At 29.2% G+C, this 13,392-nt stretch overlaps 2 protein-coding genes across 2 annotated transcripts; both read right to left on the bottom strand.

Moving 5' to 3' along the window:
- Positions 1-4,503: 4,503 nt before the first annotated feature.
- Positions 4,504-6,595, bottom strand: LOC125071131 (dynein regulatory complex protein 9-like). Its single transcript, XM_047681221.1, has 9 exons — positions 6,576-6,595; positions 6,211-6,219; positions 6,064-6,134; positions 5,825-5,993; positions 5,610-5,756; positions 5,423-5,528; positions 5,068-5,262; positions 4,859-4,990; positions 4,504-4,699 (listed from the first exon to the last, which is right to left on the bottom strand). Exons 1-9 carry the CDS (start codon positions 6,593-6,595, stop codon positions 4,505-4,507), a joined length of 1,044 nt encoding a protein of 347 aa, XP_047537177.1. The 3' UTR covers position 4,504.
- Positions 6,596-7,556: 961 nt separating this feature from the next.
- LOC125070967 (dynein regulatory complex protein 9-like) lies at positions 7,557-11,708 on the bottom strand. The gene is made up of 9 exons (XM_047681000.1): positions 11,571-11,708; positions 11,114-11,154; positions 10,691-10,761; positions 10,343-10,511; positions 9,707-9,853; positions 9,277-9,382; positions 8,795-8,989; positions 8,016-8,147; positions 7,557-7,787 (listed from the first exon to the last, which is right to left on the bottom strand). The coding sequence occupies exons 1-9, from the start codon at positions 11,670-11,672 to the stop codon at positions 7,569-7,571; spliced, it is 1,182 nt and encodes a 393-aa protein (XP_047536956.1). The 5' UTR covers positions 11,673-11,708; the 3' UTR covers positions 7,557-7,568.
- Between the last annotated feature and the right edge of the window lie 1,684 nt (positions 11,709-13,392).

Below are 13,392 nucleotides of genomic sequence, written 5' to 3'. Positions count from 1 at the left end.
ACTCACGCATACAAACTGTGTAAAGAATAGAGAGTGCTGCCAAATCGTTGCAATAAACAACACCTATCACAACATGTCAGTCATTCATACGATAATAGCCTATATTACTTGCATAGAGGTCATATAATTGAATGCACGCGATCATTCCGATCTACTGAATTGTAAGCTTCATTACAATATTGACATTTCAATGATAATGTAGTCTTTTATTCCAATGAAATAAGGTTCAAAATAACGAATCAAAATGTAATTCAGGTAAACATGATTCTGAAATCTGATATCATGATGTACGATAAAAAAAGACATTTAACAAAAAGAATAACAAGTTATTTATATTTGTGTTATATGTGAACCAAAACAAACACAAACAACGAACAAAGTCTAATTTAAATTCAACCTCAAAGCTAGGGAGCCGTATTCACTCTGCTGCACCTAGAATTGTATAAATAATTTTTAACAAAATTCAAATTATACTTTATTCAAATAGGCAATTTTTTACAAAGTATTGAAATTTATTTACCACCAGTTCAGAATTTTTAATGAAGTTTGAATGTTGTACATTTATCAACTGATACACAAACAGATAAATACCATTCACCGTTTAATACTTTATATAGATTTAATTTTAACTAAAAAAAGACTCTATGGTTAAAAGAATAGAAAAATAAAACCACATTATTTGTCAACATTTCATAATCAAAAATGGGTAACGCATATTTAATTTTCATGCTTGTTTCGTCCACATGGTCCTCATTTGCCTATTCATTATCCAGCCTCTTTAAAAGGCAATTTAGGCTTATTTTAATAATAAAACATATAAAAGATTATCATAACATTGATGTCATCAATAAATCTTTCATATAAGGACACTGGCCTATAACAAGTTATGAAGTGGATATTTATAGACAAAATGTTGTCTACTTAGTCTCTTAATTATGTTTAAGAAACAATGTATGAATATTGAATTTGAAGACATATTTCGTTTAGATATAGGTATGTTGAAGCTCCCAGGAGACGATTGAAATATCATTAATAAGATAAAGTTGCCGCAACAGAAATACATCATCTGTGAAAACTGTTATGGTTCATGAAATACAACCTGGTAACACAGACAGACAGGTGCAAGCATGGACAGCCAAGTCTTAGTAATATATATATATATATATATATAATAATGTCTGTTTTACTCTTTGGGTACAAATATTCGAAATGTAATTGTTTTGTGAATTCATAATGAGTACCATAGGTTATTCAAGATATCGACCCATGATAGTATATCAGGTCAATGTCTAAACTTATTTTTTTATCTTTACTCCTCCTGTCGAATAAGCTATATGTCCTTTTATGTAAGGTTGGTTGATTATTTAAAATGATTTATAACCTAAGTTAGGATATCAAAATATTGACTGTAAAACTAATTTCATTTTTAGATAGTTGAAGATAGACCACTAATCCCAATCCAATGTATTTTATTCAAGTATCAATTTTACCGTACAGCATTTTTTAATCATCAATATTTCAACTCCAGCAAAAGCAGTTTCAGGCGAGAAGAAAAGGCATGAACTCATATAGTTGCTCTTTTAAACATACAAAACTTGCAATTTGGTTAGTTAATTACTGTTATTTATCAGTATTTTGTTAAAAACTGAGCTAAATTTGAATTGAAATTGCTTTATTTTTTAATTTATTCAAGCAAATCTGGTATCTCATGGTAAATTAGTTATATTTTCTGGTATTTTATTGCAATATATGCAAATATCATTTCCCAAAAACATTCTCAGTAACATGTAAGCAGAAAGCAGGGCTTAGAAGTATGTTTTTATATCTAATATTGTATGTGCTTTTATGGAATAATTTTATTCCTACAGTATGCTATCGGCGGGTTATTTTCTGGGGAATAAATATAATTTCAATATCTGCATTATTACTCCATTACAGCATCCTATATGAGATGAGACTATGTAAGTCTCTTTATATCATTAATTAATAAACAAGAAACATCTTAGAAAATGGGTATCATCTAGCACATTCTATGTACAGGTTCTAAGGTTAATGCTAAATTATGCAATAACATTGGAATAACTCTATTTTGAGTAAGACCAGAATTCAACTTATAACTATTAATGTCAAAACCATCATGAAAAACCATATAACAAAATAAAATAAGAGTTGACAATGATAAAAGTTATTCAGTAAAAAAAAACAGCAATTTTACATATCAGCACCTCAGGAACATATAAAGATAGTAGAGCTGCACCTGATTACGATTCAGTCATGTCCAATTACAATCCCATTGGACTGTGAGAATGAGGGAATAGACTTTACTCGAGTTTGCACACACACACATATATGCAGATTTCATATGTAGTTGTCTAAATTATTTTAAAATAATAGTCTGGTTGAAATCCATCACAGAGACCACATATAGATATATTTTATAATGATTAATTATTGTTATAGAATTTTAATGTGTTTAATCTTAATTGAAGCTAATGCAAAATTCCTCTTCATTGTAGTCAAAATATTACTTATCAGAGTTTATTTCAAAATGAGTTTTGTAAGATAAAGGCTTTACTTTTTTAATTTCGTTCGTAATTACATATCTTAAAACATGTTAAAGATGTTATCTGTTACTTAAAGAAACTTAATTGTTTTCTACTGTTATGTCATTACAATTCAAGCTTTTATAACCTTTTTTCTCAATTTATTCGAAATTATGAATATATTGTTCATTAAAGTGCGAAAATGAGATTTTTTCGTGCGGGAATAAAACCATAAATTGATGAATGAACCTAAAAATACCGTAGAATGCGGACTAACTGTCAAACTATATAAAAAAAATCAGGCGGTAATTTGAATACAATGTTTTTGAATAAGTCGTGTGGACAAAATTATAAACAAATCAAGGTATTTTCATTACAAATAAAATAATTTTCTCGTAATATTAATAAACCAATAAGAAGTTAGAAAGATTCTCATACAAATTTTAAACTTACCTCGGTGTCACTGTCGCCGTTTTTATTTTTATCACTTTTAGTCTTCATCGCCTCCTGTAAACAACAGTCTTCACTAAAACTTTCACAACACCGATATTAAATAAGTTCACAAATAAACTACGGTATTAAACACTTAAATTATGCAGAACCGCATACCATAAACGAACTGACATGGCATGGCATAGCTTACAACTCGCGAGTGAAGCGTATTGTAAACGCCGACAACACTAAAGTACCGTTTTTTAGTTTTTAGCACGACGCCAATGAAGCTACGAATTGTTTTTTTTTGTACAATATTATTTCTTTCTTAGCTCACCTTTTCTTTCTTCGGCATCATTTAACGAATAAATAAGTCTCAAAACATAACTTCTACACTTTAATATATTTACAAATCTTACAATACGTACCGATTACTGAATTACTGACCATACGGATGTCAAATGTCAAAGTAAAGCTGTACTGTGATTGGTTAGGAAAGTCACGTGATCGTTAAATTGTCATTGTCGGTGAATAATAGGGATGTACTGCTAATATCGAGAGAATAAAGTCGATGATATTGTAAGTCTAAAATATATATATAATTGAAGGCGGTAAATTTGTTGTTTTAAGATTATTGTATTGCGGTATATTTACGATACTTTCTTTATTTTTAAGTAGCTATTTGTCAACTATGTTTACAGATAATTCTGCAACAAATCTATTTTCAAATATCTATTTCAGTATATGAGTCATAGTAACCACTTTTAAATAAAAACGCCATGAATACCGAGTACCGGTAAATTTATGTTTATTTTTCGTTATATCGTATCTCTCGCGTATACTCGATCTAAATAAATAATTTCATAATTTGTTTTTTTCTACATAGCTATACACACAATACTGTACAAAAGTTTAATTTGTTATAATAGAACCTGTAGAAAAAATCCTAATTAAACATTATGGTATTTGACAAACGATTTGTTAAAAATACGTGTTTTCATAAATGTCTACATTTCAATGTAAATTGAACCCTGTTGCAACTATATAAATGAGTTGTAAGTTATTTCTTTAAATACTACATAAACGAGTTGATTACCTTGACTAGAATGTTTTGATAACAAATGTATTCCTACACATTTTTTTAGAAAAAAAGCAATGAAAACCAAACTGCACAATACGAGTATTAAGCATTAAACTTCATGTTATTTCTACAAAATAACATCGTTAAACGTGTAAATACTTATTCGAGTATAAAGTTAAGGTCTATGACAATTATTGAAAAATATTTTTTTTTTAATTTAAATTTATTTATTATTTTCTTAATTAAAATAAATATACCTATCATCGCACACATTGAATTACATCGCACAAATTGAAATGAAAACTGCCTCTCGTTACGTTAGTATTTATATATTTAACTATTTCAAATAAATTTAGGACATGACTTTTAAATAAAATTTTCATGTTATATTATTAATATAAATTTATTACATTAAACTCAATAATATATTACAACTACCATTTACTACTTATTTTTTCTTCTTATCACCACCCTTCTTTTTAGCAACTTTATAAGGACCAAGTTGGCGGCGAACTAAAAGTCCGCGCCACCAAGCTTGAACAATTATTGCCGACTTAGTCATCGTTTCCCTATACAGACGTACTTTTTCACGTTCTGCTTTAAAATCTATCCACTCCTTTATCATGGTCTTATGTTTTTCAATCTAAAAATGAAAAACATAATATAAGCTATCAGCTTATCCTTACGCTTATGCTATTTGCTTTATTAGAGTGAACCGAATATCACAAAGCGTTCCAAATGCGACATATAAACAAAAAATCTTATAAAAATAGATTTTATACATAGAATATAGTTATATTACCTTCTCCTCCAAGTTAATCCTTTTATCTAACATGTTTTGGTAATCATTTTTTTGAATCTGTATTTTTAGGTCTATCTTTTCCATATCCTTATCATATTTATTCATCCAATCATCTACTTTCTCTAGAGTTTCCTACGATTTAAATGAATTAATATTAGACATCATAATGAATATACATAGAATAAAGGAATAAATAAATTAATAATAACGTTTATAGAAATGGTAACTAAAAGTTCCACTTCAGAGTGAACTCTTTGTTCACTATCAGCTCTGTGCTTATAGTATTCAATAACAGCTGTTGGTAAAGCTTCTTTGTCGTATATTGTCTGATTATGTTGCTCAGTACGAGCTGTTTGCCAACGATCAACGTAACGACTACGTATTTCTGCATTAAGATTTGCGTCCTGTAAAAACATATACATAATAATATGAATAGTTTCAGCATTATTATAAGGAGCGCAAAAGTGTTTTTAATATAAATGTTATAATTGTTCTCCATTATTGTATCATTATTGTATACACAGAGAAACAAATTGATACATATTTTTATAAATAAGCACGAACCTCAACTTCACTCCTTAGAGCATCAATGGTAGCATCACTATCGTATATAACTGATTTTATGTGATTATGTTGCTGCCTTATTTGCTTGTTAAGTTCTCGACGGAGGCTGCAGATGATTAAGTACAATTTTTCGCTAATTATGGTAACACACAATATTTTTTAAAATAGTACTTATAGTTTTTCTTACATTTTATTTTTGGCTTCGTCATCAAACAATTCTGTGCGATAATTGTCTAGGTTTACTATAGTATTGACAGTGTTTTGTAAGGTTCTAAAAGTTTTTGTTTGTATTAAGTCTATGTACGTAGACGTGACTGCATTGATTATTAATTTCCTGTAAATATTGTTCTGATTATATTTAATCACAATCATCTAACAATGGATTATTAACTGGAATCTTACCTATCGTTATCGAGTTTGTTTAGTTTATATTCATTTGAGTCTATTTTTCCGTAATCAATAACTTCCAACTCGTCTTTTATTTCAGGTTGAGATATTCCAAATTTTAATGCAACTAGTAGTCCCATATCAGACATAGTCTTGGTGACTCGCATTTCATTATTACATTCAACTATAACATACATGTAATTATGCATAACATAATAAGAGATTTAGTTAAAAAAATAAGAGTAAAAATATACCCAGGATGCGCATTTCGGTAATAGTATCTTCTAAAGTATTAGCAAATAATGCAGCTTGTAAATATGGTAAGCTAAAATTTAAAAATATTACTTTATAATAATTGATTGAACAAAGCAATACTATATTTACAAAGCAAAAAAATATACCATTTACGACGTTTATAATTCTTTTTTTCCTTGCCAAACTGAAAAAAAAATGTTATAAAAATAATATCGATATTTACATGTTACACACAACACTTAAAATATCACTCCTGACTCCATGCAAGTACAAATTGCAAATGCTATTTATACTTTTTCATAAGATTTTTATTGTCATAAATAATTTTTCTGCATAATTATTGTTACAAAGAGCAAAATTCAATGTCATAAGTGTTACTTTTGTTACAAAGTTACCTTAATAATTTTTAGACTTAGGTTTTAAAACTAAATTTAAAAACTATTTAGGTTCAGTTTTAATTTTAAATCAATATATAAATATTTTTATTTAAAAATAATTTAAAATTAACTACTTCCACTTCACTAGAATCATCTTCAAATATAGTACCGCAAGCAGTATCATTTATTTTACAAACATTGATATCCGACATAATAAAACAATTAAACTGGGCACTTATTGATTGAAATCGTTAGCAAACAATCTTTTTTTTTTATGCGTGGCCAGTACGTGACCTTAAGATGGTTTATGATAACCTATGTATTAATTAATACTACTTATGCAATGTCTACTTTGTTTTTTATGTTTGTACCTAATGTTTATATATAATATTTTTAAAAATAAATAATTAATATTTTTTTTGTCCTCGCATGGTTCAACATGACGTAAATAGTATGTCGTCTTAAATTTTGCGAACTATGTGGAACTAACCACACAGTTCGCACAATCTAAGGGCTAATTTTATGTATGTATTTTTAAGCCTTAACCATGAATTTCTTAATAAATCTTGATAAGTAATTAAAAATATAAAAGTCAAATAGTCAACAATATAATAGACGAAAAGAAAGGCCCTATCCTTTTTTGAAGTCGATACGGAGTGGAATAAAATCTCAAAAAAAAAAAAATATAAAATGAAATAATAACAAGTTTAATCGTTTTTATAAGCCAGAAGAAAAATGTGATTTAAATTGACACCTATTTACTTTAAGAAATTTTTGAAATTGCATTTTAGACTTATTTAAAAAAAAAGCTAAAAATCGTGATAACTCAAAAATGGTTCATTTTGCATTATGCATATGGGGGTTAAGATTATTCCAAATAGTAATCACCTCTTAACGGCAATACGTCAAATTACCATTCTGTACCTATATTACGTTATTTGACCTTTTAATTTGGTAGCTTAATAAAGCTTTCGTTGGGAATTAGCTGAATAGGTGTAGTTATATTTAATTCATCTCAATTATAATAATAAAACGGCGTAATTTTAAAACATAATTATAATAAGTAAATAGGTCTAACAAATAAAATTATATAAAAATAAATATTGATTGTTCAGTGTATTGATATTTTATTTCTTTTTTTTGCCTGACTTTTCTTCTGGTTTGGGTGCCGGCCCCTTCTTTTTAACGACTTTGTACGGTCCCAGCTGTTGTCGTACTAGGAATCCGCGCCACCACGCCTGAACTGTAGTTGCAGCATTGAACATATTTTCGCGGTATTGCCGATCCGCTTCTCTTTCCTCATTGAATTTCTTCCAGTTATTAATTGATTCTTCGTGTTTCACAAGCTAAAAAGGTAAAAAATGCCATATGAAATATAAATCTGTAACATATTTTATGATGAAGTACGTAATATATATGTGTATATAAGCAAACATTTTAAGGTATTTGTAGGTGATACGTGTATTTACTGACAAGGCTCAAGGCCCATTATTTAATCGATATAAATAACGCTGGTCGCAATATCTAAGTCGCATATATATAAATAGCAAAATTCTAATGAATACACTTCTAACCGTTTCTTCCAGTTCTAATCTCTTATCACAAATATATTCGTAGTCATTCTTCTTCAATTGTACCTTTAGATCCATACGTTCAATATCTTTGTCGTATTTACCCATCCAGTGTTCGACTTCAACAAGGACTTCCTAAAAAAATGATAGTGTGTTATATAACATGAGTATTTTCATTGCATTTGAATAGTAAAGCCACAAAATGTCCAACGGTTGGGCTACGGCCACCTCTGCTTTTAAGGAGGTTTGGTCCTTATTACACGCTTACCCAATAGGGTTGAGACTTAAGTGGCAGATTCGTCACACACAGGTTTCATGTTATCTTTCACCACCGAGCACGAAATTAGTTAAAAACATAAAACAAATAGGTAAATATGTGATATTTCAGTTTCTCAGACTTGAATCCGCGATCTTCAATTAAGATTCACGTATTTTAACCCAGATTTGAGATGGCTCTTACGTTGATTACCTAATCTGAATACACACAGTAATTATTATGAATTATGTATTGAGTGTGACAATTTCCTATTTTTTAAATTACTAATATTACATTAGGAAAATTAGAGTGAATGTAGGTAAGTGGTCACCATAACTCTATGATATTTTCACAGAATCTGTGTGTGTAAAATGTGTCGCAATCCTTGTTAACTGAGATATCGTATCTCTTGTATACACTGGCTCAATGTCCCTTCGAATGGAAATACAGCTACGTGGTACCAGAGATCCAGATTCCACAATTAAAAGTTATTTAATAGTATTTAAATAATATCAGTTAGTCTAACGTTGATTCTAATATTGTTCAAAAGTTCGATTTCAGTATGGACGCGTTGTTCTTGGTCGGCTTTCATCTTAAGATATTCAATAGTTTGATTTGGCATGAGCTCTTTATCGTAAATCATTTGGACATGCTGTTCTGTTCGAGCTCGTTGCCAGCCGAGCACGTAGCGGCTCCGAATTTCAGAATTTAATTCTGCATCCTAAAAATATTATTATTTGAGAGTTAAGAGAGGGACTCAGGACACTGAACCCACAATGTAAATATATTAAGTCTTTAGTTCTGGATGAATTCCTACTAATATTATAAATGTGAAATTGTATGTTGGGTCAGCTTAAAAAGGAGAACCCACAAAATAGATCAGTATTGTTCATCTTAAAAGGCATGTATAATGCCTTTTAGGATGAACAATACTGAATTTTTCACTTCGATGAAGAGCGTCTTCTCAAAGCAACCTGGGACTATTTATTATTTTTTTGAAGTACTTACTTCTAAATTCGTTTTGAGGAGTTCGATGTCAATGTTTGTGTCGTATGTTATGGATTTTATATGATTCCTTTGTTGGCGCAGCTGACGATTGAGTTCTCGACGCAGGCTAACAACATTAAACTTTTAAAAATAAGAAATATCATATATATATAAATTCAAAACAAAGAAAATGATAAAATTACTTAAATTAGTGTTCGTTAATTTACATGCCATATATATAAAATAATATTGATAACTGCATTAAAGCCGATTAGTGGATAATATCCCAACTTAAGCTCCAAACTTCTGTTAGTGGAGTGGAAGTTGTTATCAAGAGAATCTAAACCGGCGTTTAATAAATGACGATTCAAAATGCTTCTAATAATCAAGGAGTTCTACTTTTGGAGTCAAATTTGATTCCATCAAAATTGATATTCTGTAATATTCTCACATTCTGTTATTGGATTCCACTTCAATGAGGTTCTTAAGATGATTTTGACGATCACGGATCCTGTTAACGTTTTCATACAATGCGTTGTATTGGCAGTTACTTGAGAGATCCAAGTACGTGTCTTGCAGAATCTTTAGAACTAATAACCTAAAAAATACGATTTATAACCAGAGTTAATTATTAAATAAAAACATTTCAACTGTAGAACCTGTATATAAAAACAATAATTATTGTACCTCCAAATAGTAATTATTTGTGTTTTGCTTGGTTCCGGTTTGAAGAGTGAGTGTGTATTATAAGGCACGATAAGATTATAATATTCCATGGTTGGTGTTAATGGACAGCTTACAGAATAATAATATTTTTTATAGTGCTAGTGTCTCTGGTTGTTGGTGCTTACCATTTCCTTGTCTGACAATTATTTTTTTTAGCACGCCTATGCCACTTGACTCTATTACTTCGAGAAAGACAACTCATTCCTTAAACTACCGATGCGCCAACATTTCTTGTATCTAAAATGTTGTCTCTACTCCCTTTTGAACGTTAATTACATCGGTTCGCTAATTCTTCAATGCACAATCATGGGAGCAATTCTATTAAAATTTAAAATAAAAATACTTTTATTAATATACCTACCTGTCCGATTGAAGTTTTTTCAGCTTGTATTCGAGACAGCCAAGTTTTTTAGGGTCGATGTCGTCCAGCTCGTCTATCACGGTCTTCTGTTTGACTCCGTATTTCCGAGCGAGGTTTTCTAACATTTCCGTCCTCATTTTAAGTATGCGTAGCTCTGAATTTATTTCAACTGTAAGATTGTGAAGATATTTAATACATTAAAATCATTTAAATTGAGATACAGGTGCTTTTGAGACCATTGTAAAAAATAGTGAACATTGAGAAAATAATTTTACGCTTTTACGTATCATATTTACAAAAATGGGGTAAATGTGAATAAAATAAAAATAATACTAATAAAGTATGTACAGAGTATGTAGAGCTGAGCGATGATGTCTTCCAGTGTAGTGGCGAACAAGCTCGCCATAAAGAAGGGTAACCTAGAATAAATGCTCTAAATCAATAAATACTATTTGAGTAGACCGAGTATTTATAAGTTTCAAAACCTAACCAATTTAATTATATTTTCACTATTTTAATTATAATAATTACATTTTTAAAATAATTTTAACATAAATTTGTTTATAATTTTTATATTATATTGTAATCGATTGTGGTATTTCAATAAAACTTTCGTAAATCGAGTCTTTTAATATTTATATATAAATTTGGCGCTATTAAATTGTTGACCAAGGTCCTTGAACCGATCTCCGTAGATCCAGAGCTGGTCAGATAGCTCATATTGTAAAGCTAAAACGAATACGACTTTTAAATTATATAATTTGATATTACCAATTGGTCTCCTGTGTAATTTCATCACGTACTTCTTGGTCCTGTTAACGGATATAAAATAAAGTCACGTATTAAATATTTTATCAGAAGAAGCATAAATAAATAATGTGTTTAATATTACGAAAATCAGAACGAAAATCCATTCGTCCATCAATTCAATTTGCTCTTGATCCTGTTGAGAAGAGGTTTTAGAGCCTTCCCGCTTCAATTTAACGAATTCGAATACGCCCCCCCCCCTCCAACGGCGCATTAATGCACGTTGGTTTCACATTTAAAACCCTTACATATAATACTAAAGTGGCATACTAAAACTGAACTCACTAAACTAAAAAATATCTGTTCTTAACAGTGCTTGCCAAAATTTGACTCCGCAATTACTCCTTCTTAATAATTCTATTACTTTAAATTAATAGTCTTCTACTTAATAAGTCTTTAATGTTGTAGTATTTTTTATTACTTGGGTTTTCGGGTCTCGTTCAAAAGATTGACTAAAATCGCTTGCACGTCCCCAGGTCGCTTCCACATCACTGGTTATTTTATCTTGTCGAGAGGAAGTCATTAAAAATAAAATATAGTAATATTTATTAAAAGTAAATCAAAAAAATTACAAAAATACATGTACAAACGACACTTCAAAAATGATGGTCAAAAAAGTTGCCATGATTTTAAAATTTAAAAAAATAGTTACAACAAAAATAGTTTAAATTTCGATTCTGAAACTAACTTATTTGTGTTTTAAGTTTCAAACTGTGCTTATAAATAGATAAAGGTATCATATCTATAATAAAATACCACAGATCCTTTTATGGGCCTTTATACATATAAAGGCCCACCAGCCCCCCGGTGTTGCAGATGTCCATGGGCGGTGGTAGTCACTTTCCATCAGGTGAGCCTCCTGCTCGTTTACCACCTTAAGACATAAAAAAAAAAAAAGCTGTGTGTGTGTGTAGTGAAAGGGTTTCGCCTAGCTATGTCTTATGGCTTCTTGAATCATTAGAAGCAACACTTCGTATATTTGTGTCCTGGTTTGTAAAGTGAATGTGCCAGTGTAATTGTAAGTTAACAAGCACTGTAGACATAACGTCTTTGTTTCCGCGGTTGTTAGCGCATTGAAGATATATAGATTGAATTACATTTCTTGTAAAGATTGAATTTTTTTTTTATAAAGTTTGTTACTTTATAAAAAACAAATTGTCATATCTTATTAATTGTTGTATATAAGATATTCTTTATTAGTTTATTTTAAATCATTTTTTGATAATAATTAATAATAATAATAATTAGGTAAATTAATTGATAATAATAATTACTGAGTTTAATCTATGACAGTTTCGAAATCGAATCGACATTGCGATACGGTAGTTTTATATTTATATTAATCTTATAAAATGTTGACGTGGGCTTATTAAATATTCATTTAATTATACTTTTATTACTAGATTTTCGATTAAGTAGTTTTCACACATTTACTTTTCGTCTTGGGGAGATTATAGATTTAAAAAAAAGCATATAAAAAGAAAAATTTAATACCAGATGTGTCCACAACTTAATTTATGACTTGAAATAACTTTAATTCGTTTCAAAAGCTAATAAATAAAACAGTTTTGTTGGACAACACTGAATCTTACAATATTTATAACAAGCTATAAAATCACAAAATAATAAAAACGCTTTCATGACAAAGCAATATTACTTAAAAATTACAATTTAAAGTAGGAATATAATCTTAACAAATGTACCTATATAATATATTTGTATAAAATTCAATACTATATTTTTTACACACTGCTTGTAAACAACACACTTTATTATAATGAAATTTACAAAAGTACTGTTCTGCTGCACATGGTGTCCGTAAGTGTAGCCGGGACTTTATTCTCGAAATAGCCGAGAGAGTGAGAAGAGAAATAGCTTGGCGTTAAACATTTTCATTATATTTGATGAGAATAATTAATATTTGTTAATTATATAACACTAATTAGTTAACTTATCATACCTGGCTACACTCAATGCTCGTGACAACTTTTAAAATGACTTGACTGCTATCCTTTTTTAACCACACACGTGAGAAAGAGAAAGCTATACTTTTAAAAACCTCTCAATAATCGAGATTATATAGAAAGACAAAGTGTTCTTTCTCATATTGGTTCCAAACACTTTATATATATATATTTTTATTATTCGCACAAACAATCTAAATAAAATCCATTTTAAAATTATTTACAAAATAAGAATTGGTAGACAAGTAATTTTTTTCGCTACAAATACAATAAAGACAA

This window comes from Vanessa atalanta, chromosome 18 (genome assembly GCF_905147765.1).
Source record: "Vanessa atalanta chromosome 18, ilVanAtal1.2, whole genome shotgun sequence".
Lineage (NCBI taxonomy): Eukaryota > Metazoa > Arthropoda > Insecta > Lepidoptera > Nymphalidae > Vanessa > Vanessa atalanta.
Note: the sequence above shows the minus strand (reverse complement) of the source record. Positions and strands in the feature narration are given on the sequence as shown.

Coding starts and splice junctions, on each gene's coding strand:
- LOC125070967 (XM_047681000.1), bottom strand. CDS start 11,672: ATGACTTCCTCTCGACAAGATAAAATAACCAGTGATGTGGAAGCGACC. Junction 9,383..9,706: donor GTGGAATCCAATAACAGAAT/GTGAGAATATTA, acceptor TAATGTTGTTAG/CCTGCGTCGAGAACTCAATC. Junction 8,148..8,794: donor TGAACAATATTAGAATCAAC/GTTAGACTAACT, acceptor TCATTTTTTTAG/GAAGTCCTTGTTGAAGTCGA.
- LOC125071131 (XM_047681221.1), bottom strand. CDS start 6,595: ATGATTCTAGTGAAGTGGAA. Junction 5,757..5,824: donor AACAAACTCGATAACGATAG/GTAAGATTCCAG, acceptor CAATATTTACAG/GAAATTAATAATCAATGCAG. Junction 4,700..4,858: donor GGATTAACTTGGAGGAGAAG/GTAATATAACTA, acceptor TTTCATTTTTAG/ATTGAAAAACATAAGACCAT.